Below are 21,291 nucleotides of genomic sequence, written 5' to 3' on the forward strand. Positions count from 1 at the left end.
ATTTTATCTATATTTCTCCATCAATCCTCTTAATAAATGTATGTCTTCCATAGTTGACCTACTCGCCAGGAATCCAAATTGATTTTGAGAAACATTAGTATCACGCAACAACCTATGCTCCATAACTCGCTCCCATAGTTTTCAAGTATGACACATTTACTTATTTCCTCAATAATCCGCACAATCTTGTGCATCACCTTTATTCTTAAAAATAAAAATTAACACACTCATTCTCCACTCATCTGGCATCTTTTTAGTCTTCAATAATATTAAAAAGTTTAGTAAGTCAAAAAATTCTTTCATCTCCTAAACATTTTCACATCTCTATTGAAATATCATCAGGTCCAACAGCTTTTCCACAATTCATTTTTTTTAAAGTCTTTCTAACTTCGATTTTACTAATACTCCGATAAAAACAGAAATCTTTATTTTCATTTAGGGTACTGAGGTCACTAGAATCTTCCAAAAAGCAATGAGCGATAATAAAAAATATAGAATAATTATATTATTTTACCCATTTCTTAATGATTTAAATGACAAAAATTGGCTTAACACAACAAGCATTTATAAAATATTGTATTTTAATAGTTACCACAAGTATGGGCAACAAGCACAGACCTCATCATAACAAATATTTATTGAGTATGGCAACATGGAATAGCCAATTCAGGGCTACAGGCAGAAGCATGAACAAAACATCATATCGCATATTTAAGATCCAAATACTTCTTCATTGCACACTGGGCATGCCTGAATTAGAAAAACCCAGCCGTTAGTACTCAAACAAAATAAACTAGATGACTGAGGCTTTGTTTGGATAATTTTTTGTCATTATTTTTTTATTAATTAAAAAAAATTATACTAAAAAGCTGCTTTAAAAAACAGTAAGAAAATTATCCTAAACGAAACTTGAAACTCAAACTTTGAAGGGTGAAGAGAAAGAAAATCTATAGGAACTATACAAAATTTAGAATATGTGATTGGTAAAAAGGCTTCAACATGGTTGTAGTCTTAGGCTTCGTTTGAGACAGTTTTTTTATTGCTTTCAAAAATAATTTTTCTAGTACAAATTTTTTTTAGCTAAATATTTTTGTACTAGAAATTTGCTTTTAAAAGCAGCAAGAAAACTATCACAAACGCTCATTTGGGACAACTTATTGCTTCTTGAAGCAAATTTTTTAGTATAATTTTTTTTTAACTAAACAATTTTGTACTTAAAAATTTCTTTAGAAAGCAATAAGAAAACTACCACAAATGATGCTTAATGAGAAAATTAAAACTATGTTAGGTACAGAAGTAATAAATATTCTATTGCAAAATTAGAAGAATGACAACTCATTAAAAATTTAATTTTATACAAAACTATTGATGAAAATATAAAGAAAACCTAAATTTTAAGTAGATAAACTATTTAAAAAAAAAAAAAATCAATGATAGACCGCAGATGTAAAATAAATAGAAATTTTGATGCAGCTATATATAAACTGAAGAAGATAAATTTGATGCAAGTATTGTATTTTTCTATCAATGTAAGGTTTTATTTGGGACAACTTTTTTATTGCTTCTTAAAATATAGTTATTTTTGTACTAAAACTCTGTTTTAAGAAGCAATAAAAAAACCGTCTCAACCGAAGCATAAAACTTATCTAATGCAGTGACTAAAAAAGCTTCTTCCACTGTATTGTGTGCGTCCAGGCATAGATAATTATTGTATATTTACATAAGCTTTCAATCAGAATAGTTTCAAGCAAACCACTTTTGACACCAACTGTTTCTATTATAAGCTTAAACCACTAAGCACTTGAAAATTCCTTTAAATATCAGCAAATGCATTAAAATCATGTGTACTCGATGTTAACTAACTAGCCGTTGCTCATTTGGAGAGTAACGGTCATTTTGATGCAAAAAGGGAGACAAAATCATATAATATTACCTTATTGATCTTTAACCACTTAGTAATGCAACCTTTATGGTATTGATGCTGGCAGGGCAATGTGATCAACTTATCTCGGTTCTTGTAAGTCATATAACAAATCACACATCTGCAAGAGGCATAAAAAGATTGTCACTGGCAGAAAACCAAAGTGGTATTCAAAATGGTGCTCTGACAGGTAATATTAGATAAACTAGCCTTTTAACTTCATCAATGGCTACAAGACTAGGAATGTTACAATTCAAAATAAAGATCTAATAGAAATGTACATACTCTTCATGGTTCTCTCTTTTTTGAAATAGCCCAATTTTGTATGTTGAGACTGGCAAGTAGGATATAAGTTTATCTGAAAGTCCTCTGCTTTTAGTGCCTATGGCTTCACCCAATGATTGCAATTCCTAGTAAACAAAAGGAAAATGGCCCAGTCATAAAAGAAATCATGCATTATTGCCGAGCATGCATAATTCAGGCGTTAGACAGACCAAATGAAAAAAAAAAAACTCAAACAAGCATCTCACATACATAAAAAATACATTATTGCAAAGCGGAAAAATATTCTACCATATTAGTCTCATCTAAGCTACCTTAGTTGATGGAGCTAATAGAAATCAAGTTGCCTCATTGCACTTTTGCCCAATTAAACGCCACTAGTTATTAAAAAATGAATAACAGGATGTCCACAGGCTCAATATAAGGCTTCGTTTGAGATGACTTTTTTATTATTTCTTAAAGCAATTTTTTAGTATTAAAATTTTAATTTTTATACTAAAAAATTGCTTTAAGAAGCAGCAAAAAAGTCATCCCAAATGAAGTAGATGTAACAGAAAAAGATATCACATATTTAGAACTGTTAACATTCACATATATTGCCTAGATACAAAAGCTTGGATTTCTCCCTGCTAAAATGGCTTAGAAAAACTTTTCGCAATACAACATCAATGAAATAAGGTGCCAGGGTGTTTAACGTATTACAAACCCAAAAAATAGCCTTGATTGGTGAGGGATGACTAACGGAACAAAAAGATCAAATTATCAGATCATCTTGAGAATTTTATGAATATTTATAAATTAAATCTTTTTTACTAATTTTTTAAAAGATGGATCTTCGCAGGTCATGCTCGATTCATGATATTATTTCTTTGCCTGCCCACACAGTGAGAAAAGAGGAACATATAGCATGGGGTAGCATCCATTTTCATAACAAGTCAGGAACATTTCCATAGACCAGAAAACCACCCACTTATTCGGTCTCATTACAATGTCTTCATCACTTAGAATGAAGTTATGGGCCTCCTAGATGGCATCATAATCACCTTCAACAATATCAGCTAAAATGCCTATACAAAACCCTAAATTGGTCTTTAACCCTCAAATAATTTGAATTTAACCTTAGTATATTTTAAAAATTCAAAATATTTCTAGGAAGGGTTCACTTTGCAAAAATCCCATTTTTAAACCTTTCCATAAACATTTGAATGATGAAAAATTTTAAGAATATGAAATTTCCAAGCAATATATGTGAAAAACCTATTGAATTTAAAATAAGCCCCTAGTCCCTCTGGACATCATGGTTGACTAAGGACATATTAACCCATTATGACACATCAGCCCCATCCAAAGGGAAGTGATGTAGGTTATTCTAAGGTCTAGAGATTTAACAGTAAATCTAAGATGCAAAAGAGCTCTTGACTAAATAAGAAGATATGCAATGTCAATTTTATAGATTTTTAGATGACATACAAACAAATAAACATGCAAATCTCACATCGAATCAAACTAGTTAACTCAAACAATTAATTTATTTCTAAAGATGAGGAATATAAAGAAAGTAGAATTTAATTTCCATTGAAAAACTTTGATCTTCAAAGGAAAGCAACTTCAAGAAATAAACACAATAAGTAAAATTTCATGTAAATAAATGAATTCAAATATCAAATAAATCTAAAAATATACTAATCAAACATTCAATCAATCACTAATAAAAGTAAAGAAGAGAAATTAAAGAAAAAATACAACAATGAGCCTCTCATAAACCAAGAGATTGTCTAGCTCAAAATGGTTAAACTCATGCACTTGAAGGATTGAAATATTAGAAAAATGAGGAAAACTTCAAATCCAACTAAAATGAAATTTTGCAGTCAAAAATATTTTTACATGCCTCAGAACACACCTATTTATAAACACTTGAATTAGTTTACATAGATGGGAAATAGGAGTTTAAACGCAAGTCCTAGCCTCATACAACTCAAATACTCCGTAAGCATTAATCCTACTAAGAATACCTGATAAAATAGGAACAATATCCCAACAACAAGTTTCCAACAATCACGAATAAGAAATAGTGGAGAAGGAGCTTCTATAGATAAAAAGAATCACAAGTTGCTACAATTGAAAAAAAAAATCATGCCATAGATAAGAGTCTATAATCCCAAATAAAAAAATTGCAGTTTTTCCCAATCCCATAAATCCAGTCTAAAAATTTCTTTAAAAATTCTGTGTCTTCTTCAACATCACAAAGCTTCTATACTTCCTGCTGAAAATCATAGCCAATTCAGACCTTGCAGCAAAAATCCTTGGTTTTTAGTAAGTACTGAAAAGCTTCGGCATTGTCTACTGAAAACCTTATAGTCAATCAAGACTTTGCTTTAAAAATACATTAATTTTAGTAGTACCAAACAGATTTGGCACTATTTGTTGAAAACCTTAAATTCCCTAGTTAAGGCCTCACATACATTACAGACCAGGCAGGAGATAAGAATTCATGCCATCAAGAAAACTTTTGAGCCAGCCTACTTCATAAATAAATATTATCTCTTCAGCATTGAAAATTTTTTGAATGAGACAACCGACGGTCACTATTTAGAATGCCTTCTCATCACATCCAAGGCTCCTTGATAATCAGAGACTAATAACCTGATAAACCCTGAATGATTGGACCTTGGCAAGGTTAATCACTCCTCTTACAAACCTACTCCCCATGTCATGCATACCTAATAATTCTTTAAAAAAAAGTTAAAAAGAATTCTCATTAATAAAGCAATCTTTTCAAGTTTAAATAGTAAATTAATAATAAAAACTTAAGCCGATTGGAGGTCTTGAACCCTAGATCTAAAACCCCTAATCCAGAGTCAGATGTAGTCTAATTAACTAAATTCAATCCAGTACACTGAAAGAAGCAATTCTTGAGGTCTAACATATTGAGACCTCAGACTGTTTGCTCCAATTGAGTATTACTGCACATTGCTAGCTTGAAATTCTTCATTGGATAGCTAAAATACGTGATAATCATTTGGATCAACATTCACATCCTAGGTCGCTGATGATGCAGCATCATTGTGCTTTTGAATTTCATTTTATTGTTAATCCTTAGAATTGGCTTTATTTCTACTTAAACTATATTATTAGCTGGAAATTGCTATTTGTAATTTGGATTTCTTTCCCTTAATCAATTTTTATTCGTCAGTGGTGGGACATAATATATGCTATAATGATCTCTGTAAAAGACGATTATGAAATTATCATATTTGCTATAATTCCGTTCATTTTCCTACGACTATTATCTCCTCATCTTCTTCTTCTTTTCGTCTAATTCCTCCCAATTTTCTATACCAATTTGGAATTAAAGCCCATAATAGTGGATGACAATGAGATTCCAGGTTGCAACGATGATTGGTTCTGCAATAGCCTACGAGATGATGCGGTGCATCATTAGCTAAATAAGCCTTTAGGAATAGCTTATCTAAGTTTGTTACATATTTCTTACATGCCTTTTAGAATGTTCTTGCTAGCTTTTACATATAGTTATTGTAGTACGAAAGAGGATGATGAATTATACTCTTTTGAAGCTTAGAACTTGTGTTTGTTCCATGGATTAAGAATTCCTTCTAGCAGATCCGATTCTTTTGCTGATCTATTACATCAGTTGATATCAGAGCTTGAACTTTGCGAATAATGACGGACTGCCGAAGAAGATGTGTTGTCGATGATGATTGAAGCCAAAAAAATGGGATGTTGATAGGCCAGTTCACTCTAAACCAGCCCAGCCGACCCTATATAGGAGGCGGAAGCATCCGCCTCCTCTTCTTTGTTCCACCCAAAGGGGTGGGCCCCACTAGACCAAGTGATTTCAAATTGAAAAGGAGGGGGGAGCTAGGGCTTGGGAAGGAAATTAGATTAGGAAAGCTTTTGTATTAAAGAGGATGAGAGGATTAGGGAGGATTAGGTTTTGATTGATTGGAATTAGGGTTTCTTGACAACTTGGACTCTAGACTCTCTTGTCTAGAGATTTGGGAGAGACGATCCTCCTCTCGAATTGAGACTTGGGCTCTAGATTATCTTGTCTAGAGATTTGGGAGAGACGATCCTCCTCTAGAATTGAGGATCTCTTGTATCTTTGCTTTGTTCTTGGTTCGCTTGACTTTCTATAAGATTTGTTATCATTTGATTGTTCTTTCACCATAATTTCTACGTTTTCTAATTGTTCTACTGATTATTGTTAGGTTTGCTTGCGAACTCAAGTAGATCCAATAGGATTACTTGCGAACTCAAGTATTTCCCATAAAATTGGAAAGATGAAATCGAAAAGTTGATTAAAGAGATGCTGGAGGCAGGAATCATCAGACCCAGCATCAATCCCTTCTCTAGTTCAGTTCTATTGGTGAAGAAGAAGGATGACAACTAACGATCTTGTGTGGACTACAGAACGCTCAACAAGGAAACTGTACTTGACAAGTTTTCTATACCAGTTATTGACGAGCTGTTAGATGAATTGAGTGGAACAGTGATTTTCAACAAGATAAACTTGAAATCAGGATACCATCAGATCCGGATGAAGGAGGAGGATGTACCCAAGATGACCTTTAGAACTCATAAGGGACACTATGAGTTCCTGGTGATGCCTTTTGGCCTCACCAATGCTCCAGCTACTTTCCAGGTACTTATGAATAAGGTTTTCAAACCTTATCTCAGACGATTTGTATTGGTATTCTTTGATGATATCCTAGTCTACAGCAAGACAGAGGAGGAGCACTGGGAGCATTTGAAAAGGGTGTTAGAGGTGCTGTAGGAGCACCAGCTGAGGTCCAACTTGAAGAAGTGCTGCTTCGCACAAGTCAGTGTAGAGTGCTTGGACCATGTTGTATCAAAAGAAGGGGTGGCAGCAGATCAGTCCAAAATTAAGGTAATGCTAAAGTGGCCAGTGCCTAAAAATATGAAGGAGCTAAGGGGATTTTTAGGACTAACAGGCTACTACAGAAGGTTTGTAAAGAGATACAACACCATAGCATGGCCACTCACTGAGCAGTTGAAAAAGGATGATTTCCTATGAGGGGAGGCGGCCATAATAGCATTTGAGAGATTGAAGAAGGCGATGACTACAGTACCGGTCCTAGTTTTGCCAGTTTTCATTCATATCTTCATTGTGGAGACATATGCTTCCAGATACGGGCTGGGTGTAGTGCTTATGCAGAGCCGTAGGCCCATTGCCAATTTCAACCAAGTGTTGACTGCTAGAGCCAGACTGAAGTCAATCTATGAGAGAGAATTAATGGCCATCATTTTGGCCATCCAAAAGTGGCGGCCCTACCTACTTGGGAGGCATTTCATTGTCATGACAGATCAGCGGAGCTTGAAATACCTGCTGGAACAGTGGATGGTGATAGAGGAGCACAGAGGTGGTTGTTCAAGTTGCTGGGGTACGATTTTGAGATTCAGTATAGGCCAGGAGTGGAGAACAAGGAGGCAGATGCCTTGTCCAGATGTATGGGGGAGCTGCAGATAGTGGCACTATCTGTTCCTTTGAAGCTTGACTGGGAGGCAATCAGAGAAGAAAGTGCTAGAGATGAGGATTTGGGGAAGATCAGGTCAGGTTTATTTAAGGAAGAGGGTAGCCACCCAGAATACTCATTGGAGGGGGACAGACTGCTATATCAGGGAAGGTTTGTGATGCCCTGGACCTCAATTCACATCCCAAACTTACTCCAGGAGTTTTATAGAAGCACTGTTGGAGGTCATTCGGGCATGCAAAAGATATACCGGAGGCTAGCTTTGGAGCTGTACTGGAAGGGGATACATAAATATGTAGAGGAGATGGTAGCCAGATGTGAGATTTGTCAAATGAACAAATACTTAGTTATGTCGCCAGGAGGACAACTATAACTATTGGTTCTATCGGGACGAGTATGGTGGGAGATATCCATGGACTTCATACATGGGTTGCCCTGTTCAGAATATTTTACGGTGATTTTAGTAGTGGTGGACAGGCTGAGCAAGTATGCACATTTCATTCCCCTCCGACACCTCTACACATCAGTCACAGTGGCTTCAGGTTTCATTAGAGAGGTGGTCAGATTATATGGAATACCCGAGGCGATAGTATCAGATAGAGATAAGGTGTTCCTCAACCATTTTTGGAGAGAGTTGTTCAAGTTATAGGAGACAGTCCTGAAGAGGAGTACAACTTACCACCCACAGACAGATGGTCAAACGGAAGTAGTCAACATAAGCTTGGAGACTTACATGAGATGCTTCGTGTCAGAGACACCCAAGCTATGGGCTAAGTGGCTATCATGGGTTGAGTACTAATACAACATCTCTTTTCATCCTGCTTCTCAGATGACCCTATTTAAGGTGTTGTCCGTAAGGGATCCTCCCCACTTGATGCACTTTAGGAGTAGCAATACTCCAGTTTCTTCAATCGAGGATTACTTAAAGGAAAGGGATAGTGCCAGGAGAGTTGAAGAGACATCTGCTGAGGGCTCAACATATTATGAAGAAAGAAGCTGATGGGCATAGGAAGGACATCTAATTTGAAGTGGGGGAGAGGGTGTTCTTGAAGCTCCTTCCATAAAGTCACAAACAGGAGGAATAAGAAGCTTGCTTCAAGGTACTTTGGGCCTTATGAAGTGCTGGAAAAGATCGGAGCAGTAGCATATCGGCTAAAACTACTACCAATGGCGACTATACATCCGGTTTTTCATGTATCACAGTTGAGAAAGGCCATTGGTGACTATACAGCCAACCCCGTGTTACCGGCGACACTTAATGAGAATTTAGAGGTGGTTCTGGAACCCTTAAAGCTGGTGGGGGTTCGCCAGAAAGAAGATGGAACTAAGAAAGTGTTGATCAAGTGGAAGAACCTTCCTGACTACGAGGTCACATGGGAGCCATACGAGAGGGTGAAACATCAATTTCCTGGTTTTCACCTTCAGGACAAGGTGATTCTTTGGGAGGGCGATATTGATAGGTCGGTTCACTCTGAACCGACCTAGCCGGCCCTTGACCTCTTCTTTGTTCCGTCCAAAGGGGTGGCCCCACTAGACCAAGTGATTTCAAATTGAAAAGGAGGGGGCGACTAGGGCTTGGGAGGAAAATTAGATTATGAAAGCTTTTGTATTAAAGAGGATGAGAGGATTAGGGCACTAAACTCTCTTGTCTAGAGATTTGGGAGAGACGATCCTCCTCTCAAATTGAGGATCTCTTGTATCTTTGTTTTGTTCTTGTTTCGCTTGGCTTTCCATAAGATTTGATATCGTTTGATTGTTCTTCCACCATAATTTCTACATTTTCTCACTGCTTTTATCGATAATTGTTAGGTTTGCTTGTGAACTAAAGTAGATCCGATAGGATTACTTGAGAACTCAAGTATTTCCTATCAGATGTCGACGAATATCGATGCCGAATAAGATGGGCGGTCGACGACGATCGGCACTGAAGATGAGTGGTCGACGACTATCCTCCTCCGCTCCAACTTCCACTCCAATGGAGAGATTCGTTGCCCGTCCAGCGACCCTCCACCAATGCTTCACGCGAACGTGTCCTATGCAACTCCTCTCCACTCGCGGGATCCCTTATCTGACCAACGAACCATCACCAATACTTCACGAGAATGCGTCCGTGACTCCTCGGCGCTTCAGCTTCCACTTCAATGATGAAATCCTCTACCCGATCGCGCGGTCCGTAACCATCACGCGGTTGTCATCAGCGACTCGCCTTTGCTCCAGCATGCGATATCTCGATCAGATCCGCTCGCACGGCCAGAATTCAGCGTCATTGCTTGTTCTTACCTTGTCTGGCCCGACCTCGAACCTGTCTGCGTGATCCCGTTTGCACGACCGACCCCACTCTTGCCCAACCCGTCGCCCACGATTTCATCTCTAGTTTGGACTTTGGATTAATTTCAGTAGTTTGGACTTCGGATTACTTTTTCTTAATCATTCTGCACTCATTAGTTAAGGGATGGAAAATATATTGTAACGATCTCTGCTCTCTCTTTTTCTTTTTCTTCATCTAAGTTCTCTTAGGCTTCTACGCCAAATGACAACTAAGCAAGATTGAAGTAAAATTACATAAATGTTATTTGTAAATAAGTAAAATATATACTAAGGAGAGGAATCAAGGTTAAAGCTTCCTTCAGCTAGATGTTTGTCAACTAGTAATGAACTCTGATGCCTAGGTATTAACAGCATCATGACCTCAATCGGTAACTGAACTGGAAAATAATCAGATTTAGTATGGAAATAAATAGTCAAATTGAATAGGGGTACAAAAAATAAGCAAAAATTGAAATCAACTTTATGGAGTAAATGAACCAAGGTTACAGTTTATTTTATAGAGGAATACTTAATTTTTTGAAAGGGAAACACACCTCATAAGTCATATTATCTGGGTCAACATCCTCTTCTATGGTAATCTAAGCAAAAGTTGAGCTACCATTAGTTTCTTTGTCTTAATGCCTCAATGGTAAAAGAGTAAGCATGTTAGCCACAAGAATCCACGCAGAAAGAGAGTCTAGCAGATAATCCCCAATTACCTGAGTTGATGCGTTGTGGGAGGAATTTCCTCGACTGCTTGACGTAGAAGGCCCTGCACGTGTAACATATTTGAAGAAGTTTGTCACCAAAAAAGGGGAAAAAAGTAAAAGAGTCGGCTTTATCAGAAAAAAAAAGATAAAAGTTTAATTTAAGCATGTATGACCACTATCTTTCACGGGCAGCCAGCCCTAAAAAAGTTCCAAGCTACTCAAAGATAAATATGATGTCAGATAAGCAAATGAATTCATTTTTCTTACAATCATGAAGCAGAGATAGATTTACCAGTTCCTGCTCCAGAAGTACCATTAAGGGAAGTATAAGCAAGTTGAGTCTCCAACTCCAACTCCAGCAATTCTCTAGCATAAATTTCATCCATAGCTAACTGAGACTCGGCATTTACAGTTTGAGAAGAATCTCCATGTCTTTGTCTATCATTAGGACCTTCCCTAGGAATAGGGTTTGAAGGTCTAGCTGTATTAGTCTGAGGATTTTTTTGCAGCGACTGGTAGACAGTTTCCTGCCAAAAATTATGTCAAGCTTCAAATAAATTTAGTTCGTAAGAATTGGATTATGGATTGAAACTAATCAATAAGACGCAAGTAAAAGCTCAATTTTGATAATAACATTCTAAAAGAATTTATAAAATTAAAAATCATTTAAACTAATTAAGCAAAACCTTGCAAATTGTGGAATGAAAATAAGAAAATAAGTTTAGGACATTGTCAAACAAACATATCTCTTTCTTTGACTTCTTTTCCAAGGAGTCAACTATCATGAATAGTGAAAGTTAGACCAAGGAAAAATTCTAGGGTACAAGCCTCATAAGGCTCATATCATTTGAAAAAGAGAAATTATTTGAAGTGGTCCTAAATTATAAATATTTTTTTCTCAGAGATAAGGGAAATATCATCATCTTGTTGATTCTCCTTGAGAGCTGATGTAATAATCGAAAATTTTAAAAATGAATTTATTTAAATATGAAAATATGGATCTAGCAAACCGTACTATAGCACTATGCTGGCAAACACAGCTACACATTACAAAGTAATAATTCCCTAGCTCTACGGCATTGAAGGCTCCGTTCTAAAGTAACTATGGGATTGGCATGCAGCGCAACAACGCTGGAAAGTTTGGCGCCGCGACATTGGGCACTTAATCAGCATTTTAATATATTTAATATAAATATCCCTCACCACCACCCCATTTCTCCCCATCACTATTTTTCTTAATGGGGAAGGAAGAAGAAGAAGAAGGAGAAGAAGAGGAAAGAGAGAGAAGACAGAGAAGGTCCTCTAGAGCTTGATCGTCTGTCATTCTCGTTAAAAAAATTATTCTGATTATTGTAAGTGACCTCTACTCTGCATCAGTTTCCAATGATTTTGTTGTTAGTATATTTCTCCCTCATAAAAGTTATAAAAATATGATATGTTCTATTTTAGTGAACTGTTATCACATAACTTTTGATATGCGATTGATATCGTTATTATGAATGTTCTTTACCAAATTATATGAGAATTTCAGTGGGTAGATTAATAGTTATGATTTTTTTAAGAAAATGAATAGTATATTGTTCATCATGCATTGCGTGGATTATTATATTTTTTACATGATATTGATGCATAGAGAAAATGATATGATTGATATATGATAAATGTGACATTTGCATGTAAGTAAGGAATGTTAATTGTCAATATTATAATTAATATGGGTTGACTCTTAAAACGTAATACTCTGTGCAAGAGGGTGAGCTAACAGACTTTTTTTAAAATAAAATATTTATGGTGTAATCCTGAAAGTTAGCCTATAACCGATTGATCGATTGCATCAACAGGTAGAGAGTGACGAATCTTCATTCATTATTAAAAGTTACTAGTAAAAATAAATTATATATATATATATATATATATAGATACATATTAGATAGATGGTAGATATGACAGATGGAAGGAAGAAAACACCGCATTAAAGCTGGATGTCCTGCTTTGCTGAACTCATATGAATATGCATGCATGATAGCATTTCATAATGTGATACATATTGCATACATGATATGATAGATATAGAAATAACATATGATATAGAAATGACAAATATGACATGACATATAAAATATATTGATTGATTGACAAGCAATTAAACTAATAGAATGATGATATGAACATATGTTATATGACGGGGATATGATTAATATGTATATGAATTATATGATATATAAGATATTGTTCCTATGGACAGTTAAAGATATAGTTAATATTTCTGTTTGATGCATTAACTTCAGTTGTAACTATAGGTTACTTGCTGGGCTATATGCTCATTATGTAACTTTTAAATGTTCTCAGACAAGGGTAAACATCCCATAGAATAAGGTGGTTTTGGATTACAAGCTGGAGTTTCTTTTTGCATATGTCGATCTTTATGTTTTCATTTGTTGCATATAATGACTATTGTATATATCATTTTGGACTTTAAATTAAGAGCTAAATGTTGACTATATTAGTATAATTATGTTTTTGGCTATTTATATATTTCCTAAATGCAATTGGTCAGCTTAGGTTGTTGATTGAAAAATAGTTAAAAGATACAATTCTTTCAATTTAGACATTGGACATTACAAAATGGTATCAGAACAATGATTATTGGAAGAATTGAATTGTAACCAGAGCTTTCGAATCGATTCTGGATGGGGTAGTGTATAGGAGCATTGAGTTGCATTCATGAACATGAGTTCCGCACATGTATATATGCGGCAAAGATAATTGAGTGTGCATTATACATGTATTTGAATAAAAGATCTGTTGAACTGAATATGTATAAGAAGATGAATCCAAAAGGAAAAGAAAATTTTGATTGAACAAGACTCAGGAGCAATTCTAGATACACTTGAGGGTGAAAAACGGTCACCGAAAGATTGGCCAAGCAATATGAGCAAAAATTTTCTGAGCAGAAACCTCCATCATTCAAGAGAAGTTGTTAGGCCTGTTTTGACTAAACCGACCCAGCTGACCCGCAGGGGGAGGTTATGGTTTACATGAGGAGGACAAAACCGCCCCCACAGGGTTGCCGCCCAAGCCTTGTGGATCCCACTAGGCAAACCAATTAGGGAAGGAGAGGGGGTGGCTAGGATTGGGAGGGAAAATTGAATTGGGAGTTTGAAATTAGGGAATTAAGGTACTAAATAGGAGTTTTTTAGGGTTAGGGCATGCTTTGTTTTGTGGCTATTTTTTGGAGCTCTTTTTCTTCGTGTCTTGGGCCCAAGATTCGTCTAGGGATTGGGAGAGAATGATCCTCCTCTTGGGGGGGGTATGGTTTACATGAGGAGGACAAAACCGCCCCCACAGGGTTGCCGCCCAAGCCTTGTGAATCTCACTGGGCAAACCAATTAGGGAAGGAGAGGGGGTGGCTAGGATTGGGAGGGAAAATTGAATTAGGAGTTTGAAATTAGGGAATTAAGGTACTAAATAGGAGTTGTTTAGGGTTAGGGCATGCTTTGTTTTGTGGCTATTTTTTGGAGCTCTTGTTCTTGGTGTCTTAGGCCCTAGATTCATCTAGGGATTGGGAGAGAACGATCCTCCTCTTGAATTGAGGATCAATTGTATCTTAATTTATTTCTGCTGTTAGTTTGATTTTACTCAATAAAAATCATTGTTTTGTTGTTCTTTCCATTGGATTTGTGGAGCACTTTCCTGTTTTTGTCTTTATTGATATGATTTACTTAAAATCTTTAAGTGTTTCCTATCAAATGTGTGAAGGGAGTAGGAAAAAGATTGTGAAAGCATTTGCTCTACAATGTGTCTAGTTTGGAAGAAGACATGTATGATAATGTTATAGAGTGATAGGGTAATGCTTCAGATGTGATAGTTATGGGCATAAAATGATGAATCGCCCACAACCTAGATATGGTCAAGAGTTTATTCAGAATGGTCCTGAATTTTCTGTGCAAGAGAGATCAAAGGTGCCTGATAGTTTTACTGGTATAAATTTTCTATTATGAACAATTTATGTGCAATTTTGTTTGTTGGTTTGAAACACATTGTATCGCATGATTGATTGTTTAACTTATATGCATATATGTTAGTGAATGGATATATGATTTGATTGTCATGATTGTTGTGACCGGTGATCAATTTTGTTTGTATGAAAATATCAATGATGACGTTTTTTTAGGTATGACATTTTTTTAGGTGAGAAGATTGTAATAACTCAAAAATTTAAAAATAAATTTATTTGAAATATGAAATTTTAGATCCAACAAGCAACACTGCGCTGCTAAGGAACCGCCGTTGCAGCATTGAAGACTTTGTTCTAAAGTAACTTTGGGATCGGCATGCAGCGTAGTGGTACTGGAAAGTTGGGCATCGCGATGTTGGGCACTAAATCAACTTTTTAATATGTATTTAATATAATATCTCTCACCACCACCCCATTTTTCCCCTCTCACTCTTTTGCGTGTTGGGGAAGGAAGGAGAAGGAGAAGAAGAGGAGAGAGAAGGTCCTCCGGGCCTGATCGTTCATCATTTCTCTTAGAAAATTATTCTGATCATTGTAAGCTGCTTCTACTCTATATATGTTTTCAATTATTTTGAGTTTGGTATATTTCTCCCTCATAAAACTAATTAAAATCTTATATAGATCATTTTAGTAAATTTTACTACATAACTTTTATTATGTGATTGATATCATTATTCTGAACATTTTGACTAGATTATATGAAAATTTTACATGTAGATTTATAGTTATGATTTTATGAAGAAAATGAATAGTATATTATTTGTCATGTATTACATAGATTATTACATTTAATACATGATATTGATTCATAGATAAAATAATATGATTGATACATGATAAATATGACATTTATATGCAAACAAGGAAGACTGACTGTCAATGACTCAATAATATAATTAAAACAGGTTGACTCTTAAAATATAATACTATATACAACAGAGTGGGGTAGCGGTTTTCTTTTAAATAAAAAGTTTGTGGTGTAATACAGTAAGTTAGTCTGTAACCGATTGTTGATCACGCCAGCGAGCAGAGAGTGACGAATATTCATTAATTATTGAAAGTCACCAGTGAAAATAAATAATTAATAGAAATAAATGAAAGATATGATCGATATATGGATGGATATGACAGATTGGTGGCATATATAATGATGAAAACATCACATTAAATCTAGATGTTATGCATTGCTGAACTCATATGAATACACATACATAATAGCATTTCATGATATGATAGATATAACATGCATGATATGATAGATATAGAAATGATATATATTATAGAAATGACAAATATAACAAATGACAGATAAGATAGATTGATTGATGCAGGATTGATTGATTAACATGATTGGCATACAACTAGATTAATAGAATGGTGATATGAACATATGCTATATGACGGGGATATAATTGATATGTATATGATAAGAACGTATATGAATGATATGATATATAAATATTGTTCTTATTAACTGCTACATATATCAGTATTGTTTATGTTTAATGTATTGATTTCAATTATAAGTATGGGTTTCTTACTGAGCTATACGCTCATTATATGATTTTTACATATTTTCAAGCAATGGTAAGAATCCTGTAAAATGAGGTAGATCTGGGATGCAGGCTGGAGTTTTTTTTTTTTTTTTTTTTTACTGGAGTTTTTTTTTTTTTTTGATAAATGTCGATCTTTATGTTTTATTTTGTAGTCATGATGTATAATGTACTGTTCTTAGATGCATATGATGGCCATTGTATATATTATTTTAGACTTTGAATCAAAATGTAAATATTAACTATAATAATGTAATTATATTTTTTGTTGTTTATACATATCCTGAATGCAATTGATCAACTCTGGTTGTTGATTGAAAAATAGTCAAAAGATGCAATCCTTCCAATTTAAATATTGAGGTGTTACAGTCGAAAGAACCCAAAGTTTGTACTTTGGGATGAAATGGATTCCATGGTCATGACATGGTTATGGAATACCATGACACATGGAATCAATTGGCCATATATGTTCCTTTTTAGTGTAAAAGAAATTTATGACATCATTAAATAAATATACTCAAAATTGAAGAATGTTACCCTCATTTATGAGATCAAAACAAAGATTTTAAAAACCAAATAAGATAACCTTCATATTATTGAATACTTTAATGTAATTGAGGTTTATTAGCTTGAACAAGATTGATACTAAGATCTAAAAAAGACATGTTTGATAATGCTGTGATTCTCAAGCAAGTTGTAGAAAGAGAAATAATATTTGAGTTCCTTGCAAGACTCAACAATGACTTCAATTAAGTTCATGTCCAGATCTTAAGTAAAGAAAATCTACTTTCTCTGAATAAGATTTTTTCAATCATATGAGCCGAAGAAGAAAGAAGGATAATAAAGCTCGATGATCTGATCTTTGAAACATCTGCCATAACAACCACTAAATTTCAAAGGAACTTATCGCTACAGACTATTCCCCTAAAAAAGGACAAAACTCTTCTTTAAAATGCAATCTATGGTGTAACTATTGCAAGAAAATGCACATCAAAGAATGCTAGAAACTCCACAAAAAGCTCCTAGCTTATGAATTATGATGGAAATAAATAAAGACATAAAAAGAGTGTTGACATATTTTGTGGAATAAGAATTATTCAATTCAGAAGAAATTGATAAATTAAGGAACTTTCTCAAGCCTCTCAAAAAAAGGATCATATTCTTTAATTCAAAATGATATGACTTCTAACTCTTGTGTTTTTAGTGCCATAAATAATTACCCTCAAGAGCCTATGGGAACTTTCAAGGCCTAGGAACAACAGGCACGATTTCCATTTTTTTAGTTTTTGGGCCTTAATAGTTTTGTCATTGGGATTTTTACAATACATGAATAAGACTATGTAAATCAACCATTATTTTAACCCTGCACTGTTGGGAGCTTCAACCTCTATTACACCTTATTTTTTTAATAATGCATTTCCATCAAACACAATACAGCTCCGCTTCTACTCGTTTCTTAGTGTGGCCAACCTTACAATCTATGAACTTGGTCATTTCAAGATCATTTCAGACTTTTAAAAACATAAAACAAGACAATACCTAAACTGACTCCATTTGTGACAACAATTTTAAATCAAACATCAACATAAAGTACTCAATGCTTCTTTCAATTATGAAACGTTCCTAATCTATTTTAGAAAAAAAATTCAAGATGATAAAGTGAATTAACCTGATCCTGAAGAAGTTCTGCAAGCGTGAGATCATCATGGTCTGGGAAGAATACTTCAAAATTCTCTTCCACCGAATATGGCGCAGGTGCTTGGACATAATGAATGTCCATTTGCTTCTTTCCACCTGTTTGACGTTCCACTCCCATTATAGCCACCTAAATTCAAATTTGTTAAGCTAGAAATGATAGTACCAACAGTGTTAAGTATGCACGGAGACAAACAGAAACATAATAAAAAAAAGTACGTAATTCATCCATGCAGCCAGTAATAATTAATTTAAATATTCTCACTTAAATTTACCCCTTTCAGTAATAGACAAATAGAGATGATGTAAGATAAATATTGTAACTTGAGGCGCAAAGAAATCCATTGAACCAACTCAAAGTATAAACAACAAACTAAAAGTTTCAACAAAAATCATCATAGTTTGTTTTATTTTAACAAAAACCAATAGCAGCGTGAAGTTTGACTTCTATCATATACATTTTATCCTTTTGGAAATGATCTATATATACAAGAAACAACAACCAACATTTAACAAGATGGAAGCCAGTTTGAAGCATTCTTTCTCCCTTCACGTTCTTATGGAGATAAAGAATAAGTTCTTAACCAAAAGTTGAAAAGACAATCATTTTACCCAAACAAGCAAAAAGATAAATTTTCCAAAGTCAGAATGTTTCAGCCACCTAAAGTCTATACCTTTAAAATCTACTTAATTAGGAAAGAAGGACAGACCTGGGCATGTCACTATGATGAATATCATCATCTTTAGCAAGGGGGATTACTCTCAATTTCTTATTCTATTTGACTTAGACTTACCCACTTATATGCTAAATCAAATCCCTCAACTTCTAAAATAATAACGGATAGCTAAGCACCTAAAGTACATATTAGAAACGACAGTGACTCATATGCTAATTGCATAAACAGGAAACACCAACCATGATTAACAATTTTGTGGCTTGATGGATGTTTTCAGATATTATGGTTCTGCAAAGTTCTAATTTTTTAAAAAACTAAAATTTCCGCAACTATATCCCATGTATAATTAAGATAAGCCCACACACAATGTTCTTTGAATACTAGCCAAAATTACAACCGCTATTGCAATCTAATCACAGCTTCGAGATTCTTTAGGCGTTCTGGAGCCTCACCATGAACTCGTCATGTAATTTAAACGAGCCATGGTTTGGTACTCTTCACCACCCGAAGTGCGAGCCGCTGCTCAAAAACAACTCCCTTCATTAATCGCATGAGAGAGAGAGAGAGAGAGAGAGAGAACATTGATGTTCAAGAATCACAAGTATTATATGCTGTTATACCATCCAATTCCTATGGCAACCGCTCGATTATCCTCCCAACCAGAAAACCCTACCTGTTGAACCTAACGAGAAGACCGAAGCTTTTCGATTGGAATTAAATCAAGGTCGACCAAGTCTTTGCCTGGAATATCTCAACGCTTTATGTAAAATTAATTGAGAGAAAAAGACCTGGATTTCAAAAGTGAAATGAAAGAAAATCAGAATACATTCCTCTCAATACTCAAGACAATGAGGTTAGGGTAGAAAAGATGGCGAGAAATTTACCAATGGAAAGGGAAGGTCGCTTCTCCAACGCTTCCAGCTCGTGTTGGCAGTCGGAGATTACGCCGACGAGTATGGCAGGAGACTGTGATTTATCTGCGATCAGAACTTCCGGTCCTTTTCGAGCCAGAAATGATTGAACATAAATGAAACCTCTGGGTGGAGCCCCCATTGACTGACTACGTCTCAACGACTTCCTCCACAATAAGGCTGTCAATTTCTACACGGTTTTGCAAATGTGTCATATTGTCAATTCGGATTTGACCCATGTTGGTTATCGGGTTAACCCAATCCGACACGCGAGAGAGGGACGGAAACATTCGGCTCTTAGGCGGCCCGACGGCAGACCGACAGCTCACGAGAATCTTCGTCTCTGCAGCTCGCTAGCGTCAGCAGCAGCTCGCGGGCATCAAATAGCAGTTCAGGATGACAACAGTGGCAGCTCGTAGATGTCTTCGACTCTGCAGCAAAGCGGGAAGACGATAGGCCGACAGTGGCTGGCAGAGCGAGCAGGACAGCACAGGCGGGCGGCAAGCCGACATCGGCAGCTCGGAACACAACTGCGACTAGACTGATTGACACGAGATGAGACCGCAAGTATTCGACACAATGATTGACGGGACATCCAAGTCAATTCAGGTCGACCCACGGGTTTCCGAGTCCACCAAACCCGACCCATTTGACAAACGGGTTAATCCAAACCCGAATTTTTTCGGATCGGATTTTGGGTCATGTCAATTTTTGACACCCCTATTCTGCAACTCCAAACACGACGGGAAAACAAAAATTGTTAGTATATTTTGTTTAAAAAATGATGTAGATTGCTTTTAAATTAAAAATTTTATTTTAAGCGAACTGCAATCATTCACCTTAAATAAAATATAAATTTTATAATTTCTTCCGATCATTAAATTTCTCAGAAAATAAATCTCGTAAATTGCTTATTTATGAGAACAGGTTTTCTCGAGCTTTCAAGCCAATAATTTTTAGAACCGCGGGGAAACTTCTTAGTGGAGCCCGCCTCATTGACTGTGAGTCAACCACTTTGTTGAGAGTTGCTGGACGGATAGAAATGTTTGAAAATTTCATCAAAAATATTAATAAAAACTTATTTAAAATTAAATTTATTTAAATTTAATCACTCATCTTAAATAAATTTTTTTAATTTATTCTGATTAAATTTTAGTTAAATGATTTTAATCTTTTTTTTCCAAGTAAAGAGAATGTTTGTTTTTCACTTTTTCTGTTTAAAAAATTAGTTTATTTAAAAGAGAAGTATTAAATATGACAAAAGTTCCAATCAAGAAGATAGAGTTTTCTTTATTGTCATGATTGGCAAAATAGAACATTTATGATAGTTTTAAAGTTGGAAAAGATTAAAGGTGCCATAAATTATTGCAGGAGTTGTAAATAACAATTGCTTGTTTGCATATGTTTAATTAATGAGCTCAATAAGGAAATATATTTTAGAATATATGTGACAAAGGTTCTTTTGTGAGATAATTTCTAGTTGATTTGTTTTTTAGACATTTCTCATCCCTTTTTTAAAAAATTAGGATGAAAATGGTGATTTTTGCAATCAGAGTAATTTAATTATTGTTACGATAACAACTTTATAATTAACTTCATAAAATGCTAATGATGTCCCAAATAGAATAAAAGGGTGTGTCCTAAAAAATTCGCGGCGGTAGACACTTATAAAGTTTAATTTTCTAGCTTTATACGAAGATTCAG

General features: G+C 35.1%; 1 protein-coding gene across 2 annotated transcripts; it reads right to left on the reverse strand.

The window, feature by feature from the left end:
• Positions 1-543: 543 nt before the first annotated feature.
• LOC110100232 (E3 ubiquitin ligase BIG BROTHER-related) lies at positions 544-19,708 on the reverse strand. Of its 2 annotated transcripts, XM_020827656.2 has the most exons (9): positions 19,561-19,708; positions 19,350-19,464; positions 17,974-18,129; positions 11,026-11,260; positions 10,743-10,795; positions 10,578-10,622; positions 2,207-2,331; positions 1,934-2,042; positions 544-750 (listed from the first exon to the last, which is right to left on the reverse strand). In XM_020827656.2, the coding sequence occupies exons 3-9, from the start codon at positions 18,118-18,120 to the stop codon at positions 712-714; spliced, it is 753 nt and encodes a 250-aa protein (XP_020683315.1). In that variant the 5' UTR covers positions 18,121-18,129; positions 19,350-19,464; positions 19,561-19,708; the 3' UTR covers positions 544-711. The 2 variants fall into 2 exon arrangements, with proteins under 2 accessions (XP_020683315.1, XP_020683314.1); XM_020827655.2 differs by lacking the exons at positions 19,350-19,464; positions 19,561-19,708 and adding an exon at positions 19,129-19,264.
• Positions 19,709-21,291: the final 1,583 nt, after the last annotated feature.

Source organism: Dendrobium catenatum, unplaced genomic scaffold, assembly GCF_001605985.2.
Source record: "Dendrobium catenatum unplaced genomic scaffold, ASM160598v2 fragScaff_scaffold_1105, whole genome shotgun sequence".
NCBI lineage: Eukaryota > Viridiplantae > Streptophyta > Magnoliopsida > Asparagales > Orchidaceae > Dendrobium > Dendrobium catenatum.